Below are 15,108 nucleotides of genomic sequence, written 5' to 3'. Positions count from 1 at the left end.
TCGCCTTGAGCTGAAGAGCTGAGGGACAGCGCCCAGACCCAAGCCCCACAATTGACAAAAAAAAAAAAAAAAGTCATACGCAGGGCGTGCTGGGCTGGCGATGGATGGAAATGACTAGAATGGAGCAAAAACGTGCGCATCTTACAATGTGAGGGTTTTATCACTCAAGAAAATGGCTTGGGGACTCAGGTGATTAAAGGTGGTGCCATTTTCTGGCTACTACTACAGGTCTCAGAATAGCCCTGGCCCCCAAGACCCCCCCACCCCAGCCCCAGATGAGGGAGCTCAGCTGGGCGAAGAGGGCCCTCACAGAGCTCAGATGTGGCAGATAGGAGGTGCCAGGGTGACCACTATGCCAGAAACTCTGGGTCAAGGTAACTGGCAGAACAGCTTCTGAAACCTCTCTTAGGTCTTGATTTCCTAAGCTCTAATATGAGGATCAAACTACAGTTGCCCTATGAAGTAGATAGAAGAAATGCTTAGTGGCTTTTTGTTGTTGTTGTTGTTGGTTATTGTTTTTTGTTTTTGGTGCTGGTTTTGGGACTTGAACTCAAAGCCTGACACTCAAAGCCCAATGCTCCTTGTGTATGACAAACATTTTGTTTCTTACTGTTATGAAAAGAAAGAATAATAATAAATACTAGCTATGTAAGCACATACTCTTTAAAAGAATCCAAAGTGTTCTAAGTGTAATTTTTCATGCATTTGTGTGTGTGTGTGCCAGTACTGGGGCTTGAGCTCAGGGCCTGGGCACTGTTCCTGAGCTGGTTTGCTCAAGGCTGGCACTCTACCAGTTGAACCACAGCTCCACTTCCATTTTTTGGTGGTTAATCCGAACCGAGTGTCTCACAGATTTTCCTGCCTGGGCTGGCTTCGACCGTTGATCCTCAGATCTCAGCCTCCCGAGTAAGCTAGGATGACAGGCGTGAGCCACTGGTGCCCACTGAGATGCTGGGTAGAAATGCGGAAGTGTTTGGAAATACACAATTATCCAACGTACATCTCCAGAGTGCTGGCATGCTCGGGTGTGGAGTTGAGACACAGCTGGGTGTCAGTAACGATGGAGTGAATCACCAGAAGGTGGATAAGTGGCTGATATGAGCCCCTAGCATGCACAGCCCCACAAAACAACCCAAGGACTCAGTGTTCTGAGCGCAGCCCAGAGCAGACAGACGCCCACCCACCTGAAGCCCCACGCCTGCCCCAAGCCTGCCCTGGCTCACCCTGCTGTCTTCTGGAGTGGGAGGAAGAGGCTTCTTTGAAGCTGAAACAGAAAAAAAATTACAGAATAAAGTGAGCAAGAATCTTTCAGAGAAAATCTCTACAAAGAGAACCACCAAGAGAATGGGGCGGGGGTGGTGGTGGTGTGGGGCCGAAGGTGAGGCCCAGACACAGAGAAACGAGCATGCTGCCTGGGCAGAGACTTTCACCCTCCTCCTCCATCCCCAGCCCCAGTGGCTTGTTTCCAATTCACTTTTCCAGAAGATACCAGAAACGTCCAGAAAGTCAACATTCTGGATTCTCTTTTTTTGTACTCCCCAAGGGAAGCTTGTTTTTAGGGGGAGGAAGTGAGACTTGGAACCCTTCCTGGAAGGTAGAAAGACTTCCATGAACACGTTTGCCAATGACTGAACCCAAATGAGAGACGGTCTGACAGGAACAGTGTCTCACTAGCTTCCTGGTGCTGCTGGGGGCTGGAGGAGGGGGCAGGGGGACGGGGAGGGGATTATGCTCTTCTTTGAGTGGGCTGGAACCTGCACCAGGTTGCCTGAGGTATCTAAATGGAGTCCTGGCTAACTCCCCCAAACTATATACCCAACCAGCGTCCATGCATGCATGCAAGCATCCATCCATCCATCCATCTTTCATCTCCTTGTCCTCCTACCTCTTTTTCTTCTCTCTCCTTCATTCTCTCCCTTTGCTTTTCTCTTCAACCCCTTCTTCTCTGGGTCTGCATAGCTTACCGCTTACTGTATCTCCACACCTCTCTTTTTTATCTCTCTCTAGCTTTTCTTTCTCTCTCCCCAAAGGCACAGCTACTGCCGCATCTCAGCCTCAGGCCTGATTCTTTTATCCACAAGTAAGCAAAACAAAATATAATATAGAGTGTGTATTATAGACCATATATTGTATACTATCCATGTAGCATACACATATAATATATACCATAATTACAATTATGTAATATATATGATAAATTATATATGGTAATATAATATGTACATATAATATGTACCCATAATACATAAATAATATATTATGTATACATGTATATATAATATGTAATAATATTATGTCATTTATATTATATATAGCCACACAGCAAGCAGCTAGGGCTAGGATTCAATCCCCATTTTCTTTTTTCCCTCCAAAGGCCTGTGACCATAGACTCCACACTGTCAATATGCCCTAAACCAGGAAGCAGTCTTGGAGCCTTTCTCCTCAACCTGTGACCACACATTGGGTTCACGTCGCACCTCCGTGAGTCTCAAGAGCTCTGCTGCCAATCCTGTCAAAACCATGGTGGGTTGGGCCATTTCACCAGGTCCCAAGAGGGTAGTGCTCAAGGCAGCCGGAGCCTGAACAGGAGAGGCTGTGGCTCACGGGCAGCAGTCAGCTGGGCGGCACAGCATCTGCATGGACGTGTCAAGGGCTGGGAGGCTGGGGGGGGGGTCACAGGAGAGGAGCTCACCGGGACAAGCCCCCCACTGGGAGGGCAGGTACTAGGGGAGCTGCTATCCCACGGGTTAGATCCTTGTGTGGCAGAGCCCTGGGCCTTGCAGAGGAACGGCTTCAACTCCATGGGGGGAACAGCAGAGGATTTCACACTTGGGACGGGGGGGAGAGGGGGGTAGGCCAAGAATCATTTCATCTTGATCCCTTAACAACTCCCCTACCATTTTTTTTTTTAAGAGATGAGGACATTCGGGCCCCGAGGTGGCCAGAGTGACGCATCCAAGCCCCTCAGCCAGGTGCTGGTGAGAATTGGAGAAACCACACACACACTCTGGTTTGGGGGAGGACTTTCTCATGGAGACAAGCCCAGGCCATCCCACTATCCTAGTCAACCCCACCCAAACAACCCCCTCCTGGGTGGCTTTCATTAGACCCCAGCTCTCATGAATAGTGTTGGGGGGGGCGGCGCTGGTAAGGTGCAGGGTGACCGGCTTCTGAGCATGGTAAATATTACTCATCTGGCCCACGGGATTGATGACCTTGAAGGACTTTCTCTCCCAAGGCGGAAGGTGAGAAGCGGTGGGTATTTTTTAAAGTGAGGCTACTGGGTGGTGACTCAGGAAGCCACGGAAAACCCAGCCACGTGTGACATCCGTCCTGAGCTGTGGGTGTCAAGCATTCTGTTCAGGGCACAAAAGAAACCCACAAAGGAGAGAAGTCACAGCAATGAGGGAGGCTGAGGGGAGAGGGAAATGGAAGGACAAGGGATTGGCCCGTAGGACCCGAGCATCCTGCGTTACTCAAGGGGTTCATTTCCTTAACCTCACACCTTCCACCCCCACCGGGAGCAAGTGCCCTGTGCATCTGAAAGTGCAGTAGGCTGATGCTGTGCATTGCTGGAGGCAATCATCACATAAGGGAACTCAACAAACAGTCCCTTCTGTAGGATCCACAGAGCCTTTGGTATCGAAGGCCCAGAAACAAACTTGGTTTGTTTTTACATTGACTCGTTTTCTCTCAAGACTGTGAAAGCCAAGGACAGGTGTAAGAAGTCTCCCAGGGACTCTTGCACATTCTGGCAGAATAGATCTAGCGTGGGACCGGTGATGTTGCATTTTTGGACCGGTGGTGTAGTATGTGCTGGTCAGATCATCTATACGCCTCGAGCACAAGGAGTTTTGTAAACACCAGCTGAAATGAAAAAGCCCGGATAGGGTGGTGGTAGAGATAAACGCTTCCCCCTGTGAAATTCTAAAAACGGAGAGTTTTGCATTCAATCTGCTGATAGCCCTGATGATGAGAAGCTGAGAACATTTTCACTTTTTTATTTTTCTCCCCCAAGGATTTGAATTCAGGGCCTCCTGCATTAATTGTTGCTTTCATTATTTTTCAGATAAGGTCCCAAGTTTAGGACTTCGATCTTCCTATCCAGATGCCTTGCAAGTAGCCAGGATTATAAACATGTGCTACTTTGCTTGTTGGTTTGTTTGTTTTCAGATAGAGTCACTTTTTTTTTTGCCAAGTCTGGCTTGGAACATTGGTCCTCCTACCTCAGCCTCCTGAGTAGCTGGGATTCCAGGTGTAAGGTACCACACCTGTGTATGGACCTTTTCCTCGCCACAGTCCTTTCAGAAAGGAGAACAGGCATCTCCAGTCTTACCGTTCTTTGTTGGGTCATACTGGGCACAGCCGGCTGCAAGCTTTTCCATCTGGGCACAGCACCTCCACCTCCCGTCCATCCAGAAGTTGGGGTGATACTTGGATACCAGAGTGTTATTGTTCCTCGTTTCTGAAAGAGGTTGGCACCCGCGGAAAAGGTATTTTTTCCAGGTTAGCCTATTGAAGAGCCATCGGTTTTACAGTTCTCTAAGACTGAACCCTGGTGTGGCTGGATTATTACCCAGAATAGTCAGAAGAAAAAGAAAAGACAGGTAAATGCATTATGCTAGTTACCAAGGGAGTGTGTGTGTGTGTGTGTGTGTGTGCGCGCGCGCATGCTTTGGTTGGTCTTGGGGCTTGAACTCAGGGCCAGGGTACTCTCTCTCAGCTTTTTCTGCCCAAGATTGATGTTTTCCCATTTGAGCCACAGCTCAACTTCTGGGGTTTTGGTGGTTAATTGGAGATAAAAGTCTCATGGACTTTCCTGCCCCAGGCTGGCTTTGAACCATGATCCTCAGATCTCAGACTCCTATGTGGCTAAAATGATAGGCTTGAGCCACCATCACCTGACTTTAAAAAAAAGTCTATTTGTATTCCTACTTTTCAGAATTCCTACTCTTACAGGAATTGTGGCTCCTAAGATAGCAAGAGACATGCATATTCCTAGTCTCATAGCTTCTTAAGAACACATTAGTATTTGAAACCAGATCTTCTGACCTATCAGATGCGTTAGGCTTCAGAATAATAATCTCCATCTAACAATGTTTTGGGGAGTAAAAACTGTACCAAGTGCCTTATCTGTCTTAAGTCATTTGATTCTCATAACAACTCTAAGATCGTTATCAAAGTAACTGGGGAAATGGAGACACAGAAAGGTCAAAGCACTTGGCCAAGGCTCCATACTAGCCAAGGGCAAAGCTGGGATTTTTGCTTTAGCTGCCTGGCTCACTCTCCATGGATGTCCATACTAACCTGATTCTAAAGGCAGCAGCCAGCAAGGTGAGATTTCAGGAATGTCTAGCTAGTGAATATTGGGCGCTAGAGCATTAATTCACTTCAGCTCTGGAGTGGATATCATTTCTTCCTTCTTCCTTGTTCAACACATGGGAAAACTGGAGCCCAAAGCAGTTAAGCACCTGCCAATCAGCATGCCGTAAATGGCCGAATCAGGCTTTAAACTTCAGTGTGCCAAGAGACCCATTCTCACTCTTCACTATACCAGCAGTTGATAAACTTTTTTTTCTTTAAAAAAGAACCAAACAGTCCATATTTTAAGTTTTGCTGGCCAAGAGGCAAATCGGAGCTATTATATGGGTTCTTACAGAATTTTTAAAAAATGGACCATTAAAAAAAATTAAAACAAAACGAAACAAACAAAAAACTGGCCAGATGCTGATGGCTCACGTCTGTAATCGTAGCTATCCCAGAGGCTGAGATTTGAGGATTGGAGGTCAAAACCTGCCTGGGCAGATAAATCGCTGAGCTTCCTAAGACTCTTATCTCCAGTGAACTAGCAAAAAGCCCAAAGCGGGGTGTGTGTGGCTCAAGTGGTAAGGAAACCAAGTAAAAGGGACCCAGGCCTTGAATTGTGCTGATTGTAACCTTCTGAGCCATCACCGAAAGGAAGAGATGTTTGGCATTGGTTTCCCTTCCACCCCCGTTTATTCTCTTAGGGACCCCTGTCTATTGCAGGAACCAGGGTTTCAGCAATTCAACGGCACAGGACTTAATTACCTTCTTTGAGAGCCAGCACCCAGCGCTGCCGGCTCTCACGATCTGGAGCGAACACATACAGGAGGTAGTTGTCATGTACCACCTGGAAACACACACAGAAGGCCAGGTAAGCAGAGCACCCCGGGATGGGGGACTCACAGCAGGCTTATCCGGCTTACGGGACCAACAGTGAAGTCTGCAACATTCTGCCAACATTCCAGCACCTCTAGATGATTCCCAGACAGTGGGTCGCCTTGCTATCCAGATGTTACGATACTGTGCAATTAGGGCAGGCTCTATGGCGTCAGCAGTTCATCTGAGACTCACTACCACTAAATGAAAAGAGCCAGAGAAGGCTCTCCTCTTGACTAGATAACCGTGTGTGTGTGTGTGTGTGTGTGTGTGTGTGTGTGTGTGTGTGTGTGTGTGTGTGTGTGTACACACACACCAGTCCTGGAGCTCCAACTCAGGCTCTGTGCATTATCCCTGAGTTTTTGCTCAAGGCTAATATTCTACCAGTTGAGCCACAGCGCCACTTCTGCCTTTTTCTTAGCGGAGATAAGCGTCACATGGACTTTCCTGCCCGGGCTGGCTTTGAACCATGATCCTCAGATCTCAGCCCCCTGAGTAGCTGGGATTATGGGCATGAGCCACCAGCACCTGGCTAAATTATTTATTTTTCATGTTAAATTTTTAGTGCTTATACACACACACACACACACACACACACACACACACACACACACAAACGCATCTTTTAGGTCAATGAGTACCTTGTTAGATGACATGTGTAATCAAGATTTTGTTTTAAAGTCTTGTTTTACATAGTCAAAGACTAGAAAGAAGTTCCAAAAATAGTACTGAGTTCCCGAGAGCTTCCACCCACTCTTCCCCCAGTGATAACATCTTACACAACATTAGCAAGCTTTGTCCCCTACCTTCCTGCCCTCCCTCCCTCCTCCCTCCTCTCTCCCCCTCCCCCCCCTCTCTCTGGGCACAGCCTCACAATTGCTAAGTACCCCCAGCCTCTTTTTGCATGAGTTATTTTCCAGGTAAGGCCTTGCTTTTTGCCTTGGCTAGCCTGGTCTGTGACTCAGCTCCAAGTGGTCGGGGATGATAGCTATGTGCCACTGTACGTGTCCACTGCTTGAGATGGAGTCTCACGAACCTTTCTGCTCAGGCTGGCTTCAAAATACATTCTCTGATCTCTGCCCCCCAAGAATATAGGCTGACAGGCTTGGCCCATTAGCTTATTATTATTATTATTATTATTTTGCTGGGCCTGGGCACTGTCCTTGAGCTTCTTTTTCTCAAGGTGAGTGCTCTCCTATTTGACCCATAGCACCACTTCCTGCTTTTTTTGAGTAGTTTATGGAGATAAGAGTCTCATGGACTTTCCTGCCCCAGATGGCTTCAAACCTCGATCCTCAGATCTCAGCCTCCTGAGTAGCTTCGATTATAGGCATGAGCCACTGCACCCAGCTCATTAGTTTATTTTTTAAGCAGGAAGCTGGCCTTGATAAATAATATCATCTACTGAATTAAGATCTTTTAATTTCAAGAGTATTTTTCTTCCCAATTTGAATTGAGTTTTTCACAACTGGGAACTTCATGTCATTCCTTTCACTTTTCAATCCTTACAATTCTAACTCCCAGAGGCCACTTTTCTAGAATGAAAAAAAGTTCTTTCCTGCATCACCTTCTTTTTTTTTTTTTTTTTTGGGTCCGGTCGTGGGGCCTGAACTCTGGGCCTGGGCACTGTCCCTCAGCTCTTCAGCTCAAGGCTAGCGCTCTACCACTTGAGCCACAGCGCCACTTCTGGCTTTTTTTTTCTTTTTGGTTATGTGGTGCTGGGGAATCGAACCCAGGGCCTCATGCATGCAAGGCAAGCGCTCTACCACTGAGCCACCTTCCCAGCCCCCTGTATCATCTTCTTAAGAGTGGAATATTCCATTGGGTGCTGCTGGCTCACACCTTTAATTCTAGCTTCTCAGGAGGCTGAGATCTGAGGATCAAGGTTCAAAGCCAGCTTGGACAGGAAAGCCTGTAGGCAAGTATCTCCCTGTGCTACCCACAGAGTTTGTGCAGTGGGACACAGTCACCCGGTCCACACCCTGTGCTGTCTCGGAGAGTCGCACTGGCCACAGGGACGCTGAGCAGGTGTCATGAAGTCAGTATGATTTTAATATCATTTCGTTGGAAGCCATTCACGTTCACATCGACACATTCACACGTGGCTGGCTCTCTACTATGTTGGACAGCAAACTAGTCTGCAAATAGTAAAACTTCAGAAACTCCTCATACTTTCTTTCTAACCAAGGATCCTGATCTCCTGTCCCAAGCCGGGAACAAGATTTTGTTGCTTAACTTCCGTGGCACGAATTAATGAGCGAGTGAATAGATGGATGAATGAATGTCACCCGTTGGACGCTTTCTCATGGGCCGGGTCTGCCGTCTCAGGCTGGGCCAGCGTGGTCTCTTTCTTTCCCTCTCCCACAATGCTGGAGGGGACTCACCTGAAAAGGGTATTTGTAGTGACATGGGATGCTGACGTCACTCCTCACGATCTCCACGCACTTGATCCGGGACAGTTCGATGGAGCCCTTCAATGTGCGCTTCTTCTGTAGGAAGAAGAGAAGGTTGTTGGTTGTGTGTGTGTGTGGTGTATGTGTGTTTTGTCTAGATGGTTTCTAGAAACTGACTTCTAGGTTAAGTCCCATTCACTTTGTAAGGCAACTCCAACATTCCCAAGGAAACAACATCCAGAAGCTCCTCCCGGCCTTCAGACTGAAAGAAACACTTTGAGCGGACTTATGGGAGAAGAGGCCCTTGCATGGTGTGCTTGGTCGGGTGATCAGTTTCTGCCCACCAAGCAACTATCCCTCCACGCCCACCCCCCATGGTGACAGTGGCAGTTAGTGGCAGCTAGAGATGAGAGGTGTCGGCTGTAGGAAGTCAACCACATGTGCGCACTGGTGCACTGGTGCTGTCCCCCGGGCCTATTCTTGACAGGAATGGAGCTCAGGCTTGACCTGGATGCCAGTGTGCAGAAGCCGCTGTCCCCTCTGTATCTTACTTTTCTTTTCTTTTCTTTTTTGTTGGTTGTGAGGCTAGAACTTAGGGCCTGGGCTCTGTCCCTGAGCTGTTTTGTTCAAGGCTTGTGCCCTACCATGTTGAGCCACAGCGCCACTTCCTGTTTTCTGGAGAGAAGAGTCTCAGGGGGACTTTTCTGCCCAGGCTGGCTTCGAACCACGATCCTCAGATCTAGTCTCTTGAGTAGCTAGGATGACGGGTGTGAGCTACCAGGACCCAGCTGTATCTGATTTCTTCAGGCTCTTTTAGTTACTCTCAGCCTTACTAGGACACCCATGTGACACACTCCTGTCTGCGCCCTATAAATGATCCTTCCTATACTTCCTTTCTTCCCCATTCCCATTAAAATTACTGGTCCAATGATTCATGATTTTTTTTTGTAAATTTCTTTTATGTTTAGGTCTTTGTAACCCAGGGAGGTGGATTCTCATGTCTTAACACGGAAATGAGCTAAATCTTAATATGACCATCTCTACTTCTAACTATCTGTTTGGATGGAAAAAGAATCAATATTTAGCTTCCAGAATACAGAAACATTTCAGAGAAATTGTGTGATACCAGTGTATGTCTATTTTTGAAGTCATATTTGCATAAGCAGTAACCTGTAACTACAGAAAACATTGCTTCCCTCCATGTAATACATTAAAATTTGAAGTAAAGAATTCCACATTGTCCAAAAAGCAATGTCCGTATCACCTGGCTATGTAACTGTAACCCCTCTTTACATACATCACCTTTATAATAATAATAATAATAATAATTCCCATCTATTCAGCGTATGACAGTTCATGCAAATGAATATAAACTATTACTAGGTAAACTTGAAAAGATAGACTACTTACAAATTATTTGTTATTGAAACCAATGTCAAGAAAAAAAAAGACAGTCCAACAAGTGTAGAATCACAGTAACAAAAATATAACTCATTCAGCTGTTTTAGTAAGCCATAATATAGCACCAGCATGATTCATTTCTCTCTCTTTCTCTTAAATTAGTGCCACTACTAGGGCTTGAACTCAAGGCCTAGGAGCTGTCCCTAGGCTTTTCACTCAATGATGGCACTCTACAGCTCCACTTCTGGCTTTTTGGTGGTAAAGTGGAGATAAGACTCTCCTGCTCTGGGCTTTGAACTGCGATCCTCACATCTCAGCCGCTTGAGTAGCTAGGATGACAGGCATGAGCCACCAGCGCCTAGCATTTCATGATTTATTTTTTGGAAGCTAGATAGATTTCCCAAATGACAAATTCCCTGCTGTTGTTCACAATTTATAATAGTGTTGCAGGCAATCCATTTCTAAGGGAGTTTGAGCTTGGAAAATAGATCCCAGAAAAGGAAATGACTTACCCAACAAGACAGATTCAGACGCGAAGGAAGGCCAGTGAGTGAAATGCTTTTGGAGGATGGAAGCCTTTCACAGGCACCTAGAATTAAGCCCCCATTGAGAATGGCTTTTAACTCAACTTGGAGCCAGTTGCAAAACCTGTCCTTATTCCTTTTCCTTTCAAAGTGGTAAACATGCACAAGGCATGAGAGGTGAGGGCCAAAGGTTTTGCCTCTTGCTAGCTTCATGACTTCCAAGAGCCTATAGGTTCTTGGGGATGGGTGGAAGATTAGTACTGCAAGGAACATCATTTTATAAATGCCAAAAGAAGAGGGAAAAAAGCTGAGAGCCAAAGAGTGGGGGGGGGGGGACTCTCCCAGGACCATAAGACATAAGCCTACCTCCGTCTCCCCACAAAGGTGCAACTAGCCACAGACGAAGGGGAGGAAGACATCTGATCTTCGATTGGCTTGGATAAGTCCATTCCAAGCTCCCAGGATTTGAGGACAGAGCCCTTAGACCCCGCCCCCCCCATTGTTGAAAGAAAAAGAAAGAAGGAAAGAAAGAAAGAAAGAGAAGGAGGGAGGGAGAAAGGGAGGGAAGGAAGGATGGGAGGAAGGAAGAAAAGAAGGAAAAGAAAGAGAGAAATAAGGAAGGAAGGAAGGAAGGAAGGAAGGAAGGAAGGAAGGAAGGAAGGAAGGAAGGAAGACTTATTTCCAATGAACCACCAAAAAGCCAGAAGTGGAGGTGTGGCTCAAGTAGTAGAGCACCAGCTTTAAGAAGGACAAACTAAGCAAGAGTGAAAGACTCTGGTTCAAGCCCCAGTACCAGCAGAAAATATAATAATAATAATAAAGTTCATATGAAACAGGAATTCCAAATGTTTCCTGTGACTTATTGGCTCTGTGTGATGAGTTCCCAAGTTCAAAACTTGGCTCCTGAACTCTTGCCAACCTGCTCCATAACTCCCATTCACTACATGTCTTTATGCCAGGCTTTCCCAAGACTCCGAAGGCCTCTTACCCTTCCTGTGCCAGGCACCTGCAAGGAACGGAGGCATTGGGGCTGGGAAGGTAGCTCAGTGGTAGAGTGTCAGCCTTGTATGCATGAAGCTCTGGGTTTGATTCCTCAGCACCACATAAGCAGAAAAAGCCGGAAGTGGTTCTGTGGCTCAAGTGGTAGAGCGCTAGCCTTGAATTGAAGAGCTGAGGGACAGCGCCCAGGCCCAGAGTTCAGGCCCCACAACTGACAAAAGAAGAAGAAGGAGGAGGAGGAGGAGGAGGAGGAGGAGGAAGAAGATGAAGACAAAGAAGTAGTAATAGAGGCATCTTTGTCTCCAGGTAACTGTTAGGCACCTAATGCTATTTTCTCACTACCTCTGCAATGATGCCAAAATAATTCACTGATAGAGGAAGAAATCAAACATGCTTTGTAATGCCAAGGAGGCCTTAGCAAGAGCTACTGCATGGAAACAAAGGGTATTTTTTTGGATGGTGGTGATACTGGGGTTTGAACTCAGGGACATGTGCTTATTCAGAGGGTGCTCTGCCACTTGGAACACATTCCCATCCTTTTTTTTGCTTTGGTTTTCAAATAGGGTCTTGCACATTTTGCCCGAGTCTGTCTTCAGACTGCAGCCCTCGTTCTTAGACCTCCTGCCCAGCCGGGATGACAGGCAGCAGCATTACGCATGACATGTTGTCAACATGAGGTCTCAGTAACTTTCCACCCTCGCTTGTCTTAAATCTCGATCCACCCAATCTCCATCTCCCAGATTAGCTGGGATTATAACCATGAATCACGGAACTCAGCCAAAACAAAGGCTTTTTCTTTTTAAAGAAAGAGATCTTGTAGGTTAGTACTGGCATTTTATATAGAAAATCCATGATATAGGGAGTTGATAGTAGCTCAGGCTCACTTCCTCAGTGGGAAAAAAAAAAAAACTTCATCTCCTGATCCTAGGTCCAGTACTTTTTCTCGTGAACTATATTGCTAGGCTAATTCCTTTTGCATCTATCTATCTATCTATCTATCTATCTATCTATCTATCTATCTATCTATCTATCTATCTTTTATTGTTGGTCATGGGGCTTGAACTCTGGGCCTGGGTGCTGTCCCTCAGCTCTTCAGTTCAAGGCTAGAGCTCTACCACTTGAGCCACAGTGCCACTTCTGGTTTTCTGGTGGTTCATTGGAGATAAGAGTCTCACGGACTTTCCTGCTGGGGCTGGCTTTGAACCGTGATCCTCAAATCTCAGCCTCCTAAGTAGCTAGGATTATAGGTGTGTGCCACTGATGCTCAGTCTCCTTTTGCTTTTATTATTACTGATGTTGCAGAGAGCTAGAGCAAGAGAGAGAGAGGGAAAAAGAGAGAGAGACAGAGAGAGAGAGAGAGAGAGAATCTATAGCTACACAGGCTGGCCTAGTCCAGCACTCATGAGCTGGGTAGGAACTGCTGGTCCACACAGACTGCTTTGCACTTGGTACCCTTAGAATCCCAGGATGACGTTTCCCTAGATGGCAGAGGGATGAAGCCATTGGCCATTGTGCCTCCACTAATTTCAGATCACGAGATGCCTAGTATCCACGAGCATGGAGACCCAAGAGTTGAATTCATAGAAAGGTCGTCAGTGGCCTCTGGCATTACCATTGGAAGTATGAAACAAGGACACTGAGCTAGATTCTCCCTGTGTCACATTAGCTACTAATACCTTATTAATCTGAGGATCGTGGTTCGAAGCCAGCCGCGGCAAGAAAATCCGTGAGACTCTTTATCTCCAATGACCCACCCAGAAGCCAGAAATGAAACTGTGGCTCAAAGTAGTAGAGCCCTAGCCTTCAGCAAAAGAGCTCAAGGACAGTGCCCAGGTCCTGAGTTCAAGCCCCAGGATGGATAAAAAAATTTTTTTTAAGGTGAGAGGAAGTGTTTACTTACCCCAGGACGATCCTCAAAGTAAGCCAAGCTGGCTTTGGTTAACACAAAGAAGCGGACCTTGAAATTGGAAGGGGATGTCCGTCTCTTCTGCTGGGATTTCTTGATCAACTGCTCTTCCAGCAGGATGCAGTTGTTCATGATCTGACTCTTGAGAAGTGAGGCGTGCCAAGCACCTGTCCTGAGCACCACCAAAGGGAAGAGAAAGCTCCTTGGGCAGGATGGATGCCACCTGAGGCGGTTGATCTTCAGAGGGCTGCTCAAAGGCTGCCAGTCCCCACGGATAGCTTTCTATCGGTGGCGGCGACTACAACGTTTGCCAACCTAGCAGACGTCTGATGTCAAAGGCCTCGACCACATCCTTTTGAAGCTCAACAAATGAAGAGAGTGCAGGAGAGAAAGCCGCCTGCTGTTTGTGGCAGGCTGCGGAAGTGAGGTTTGAAGAAACTTGAGACTCAAAGGTCTATGAAGGATTTTTTTGTTTTTACAGTCTGTGGATTAGCCCCCGCTACAGTGAGGAACGCACAAAGGATAAGAAATGGAATTCTAGGACCAATCGAGCAGTTGTTGTCAGGCTTTTCTGTGGGCATAATTACACACTATCCTGAGCTTCGTGTCTGAAACACAAACTTGTGAGCTTACAATGTGGATGTCTGAAATGGGTCTCACTGTGCTGGTGGTGATCGCGGGTAGGTATAGTGGAGAGGCTGTTTAGTTCACAGGAGACAGATTAAGAGCTTCTATGGGCCCAGCGTAGAATGATCTGGACATCAAAAGGAACAATAGCTGGGCGCCTGTGGCTCAAGGCCTGTCATCCTAGCTGACTCAGGAGGCTGAGATCTGAGGATTGTGGTTCAAAGCCAGCCTGGATAGGAAAGTCTGTGAGACTCTTATCTCCAATGAACCATCCCCAAACCAGAAGTGATGCTGTGGCTCAAAGTGATAGAGTGCTGGCCTTGAGCAAAAGAGCCCAGGGACAGCACTCAGGCTCTGAGTTCAAAACCCACAACCCAACAACAACCACCAAAGGACCAAGAATCACAATGAAGACTAAAAAATTTTTTCCAGTCCACAGTTCCTAAGATATTTGGGGAAAATCATATTCTGACCCATTGATCTGCTTTAGAGGACAGTGTCAAACCAACTGATTATTCTGGAAACACTGTATTTTCCTCCTTCTCTTGGTGAACGAATATCTCAGTTCAGTGATCACATCTTAAGTGGCCTCCTAGAAGCTCAGGAAATGAAGAATGCTCGCAGACTGCGTGATCTCCACCATGTCCTTGTCAACCCTCAAGCCTCACTCTGCGAAACACCTACAGCACCTGAGATCATCTTGTAAAGTAAAATCCATCACAACTCAGAAAGGTAAGAAGGCGCGCTCTGGTATGCAGAATCTAGACCTAAAGAAATAATGACATAGATGTCCAAAGGAAAGGAGCTCCGGCAGGAATTGGAGATGCAAAGGGAGAGGGTGAACATGATCAGCGTATATTAGCAAACATATGGAAATGCACTAGCGAATGTGCACCAATTAGAATACGTTTGGAAGTCAATTAGAATATGCTTGATGTCGGTGGTAGAGCTGAGTGAGCCACTATGACCCAGAACCCGCCTTTGCGGCACTGAAGGACAGGCAGGTGGCACCTGTCTCCAGTGGCAATGAACCAATAGGAAGCGCCCAGCCCCAAGCTACCACCCATGCAGATGTCTT

General features: G+C 46.7%; 1 protein-coding gene across 1 annotated transcript in view; it reads right to left on the bottom strand.

Annotated features, from left to right (window-relative positions):
- Itk (IL2 inducible T cell kinase) overlaps positions 1 to 13,728 on the bottom strand; it is a 29,481-nt gene extending 15,753 nt beyond the window's left edge. Inside the window, exons 1-5 of the mRNA XM_042671423.1 lie at positions 13,398 to 13,728; positions 8,565 to 8,669; positions 6,070 to 6,151; positions 4,337 to 4,465; positions 1,224 to 1,264 (exon numbers count right to left, since the gene is read on the bottom strand). Coding sequence (XP_042527357.1) covers positions 1,224 to 1,264; positions 4,337 to 4,465; positions 6,070 to 6,151; positions 8,565 to 8,669; positions 13,398 to 13,535 — 495 coding nt within the window. The 5' untranslated portion in view covers positions 13,536 to 13,728. The remainder of the gene's footprint in view (positions 1 to 1,223; positions 1,265 to 4,336; positions 4,466 to 6,069; positions 6,152 to 8,564; positions 8,670 to 13,397) is intronic.
- Positions 13,729 to 15,108: the final 1,380 nt, after the last annotated feature.

The sequence above is a fragment of the Dipodomys spectabilis genome, unplaced genomic scaffold (assembly GCF_019054845.1).
Source record: "Dipodomys spectabilis isolate Male_0828 unplaced genomic scaffold, ASM1905484v1 ptg000621l, whole genome shotgun sequence".
Lineage (NCBI taxonomy): Eukaryota > Metazoa > Chordata > Mammalia > Rodentia > Heteromyidae > Dipodomys > Dipodomys spectabilis.
Note: the sequence above shows the minus strand (reverse complement) of the source record. Positions and strands in the feature narration are given on the sequence as shown.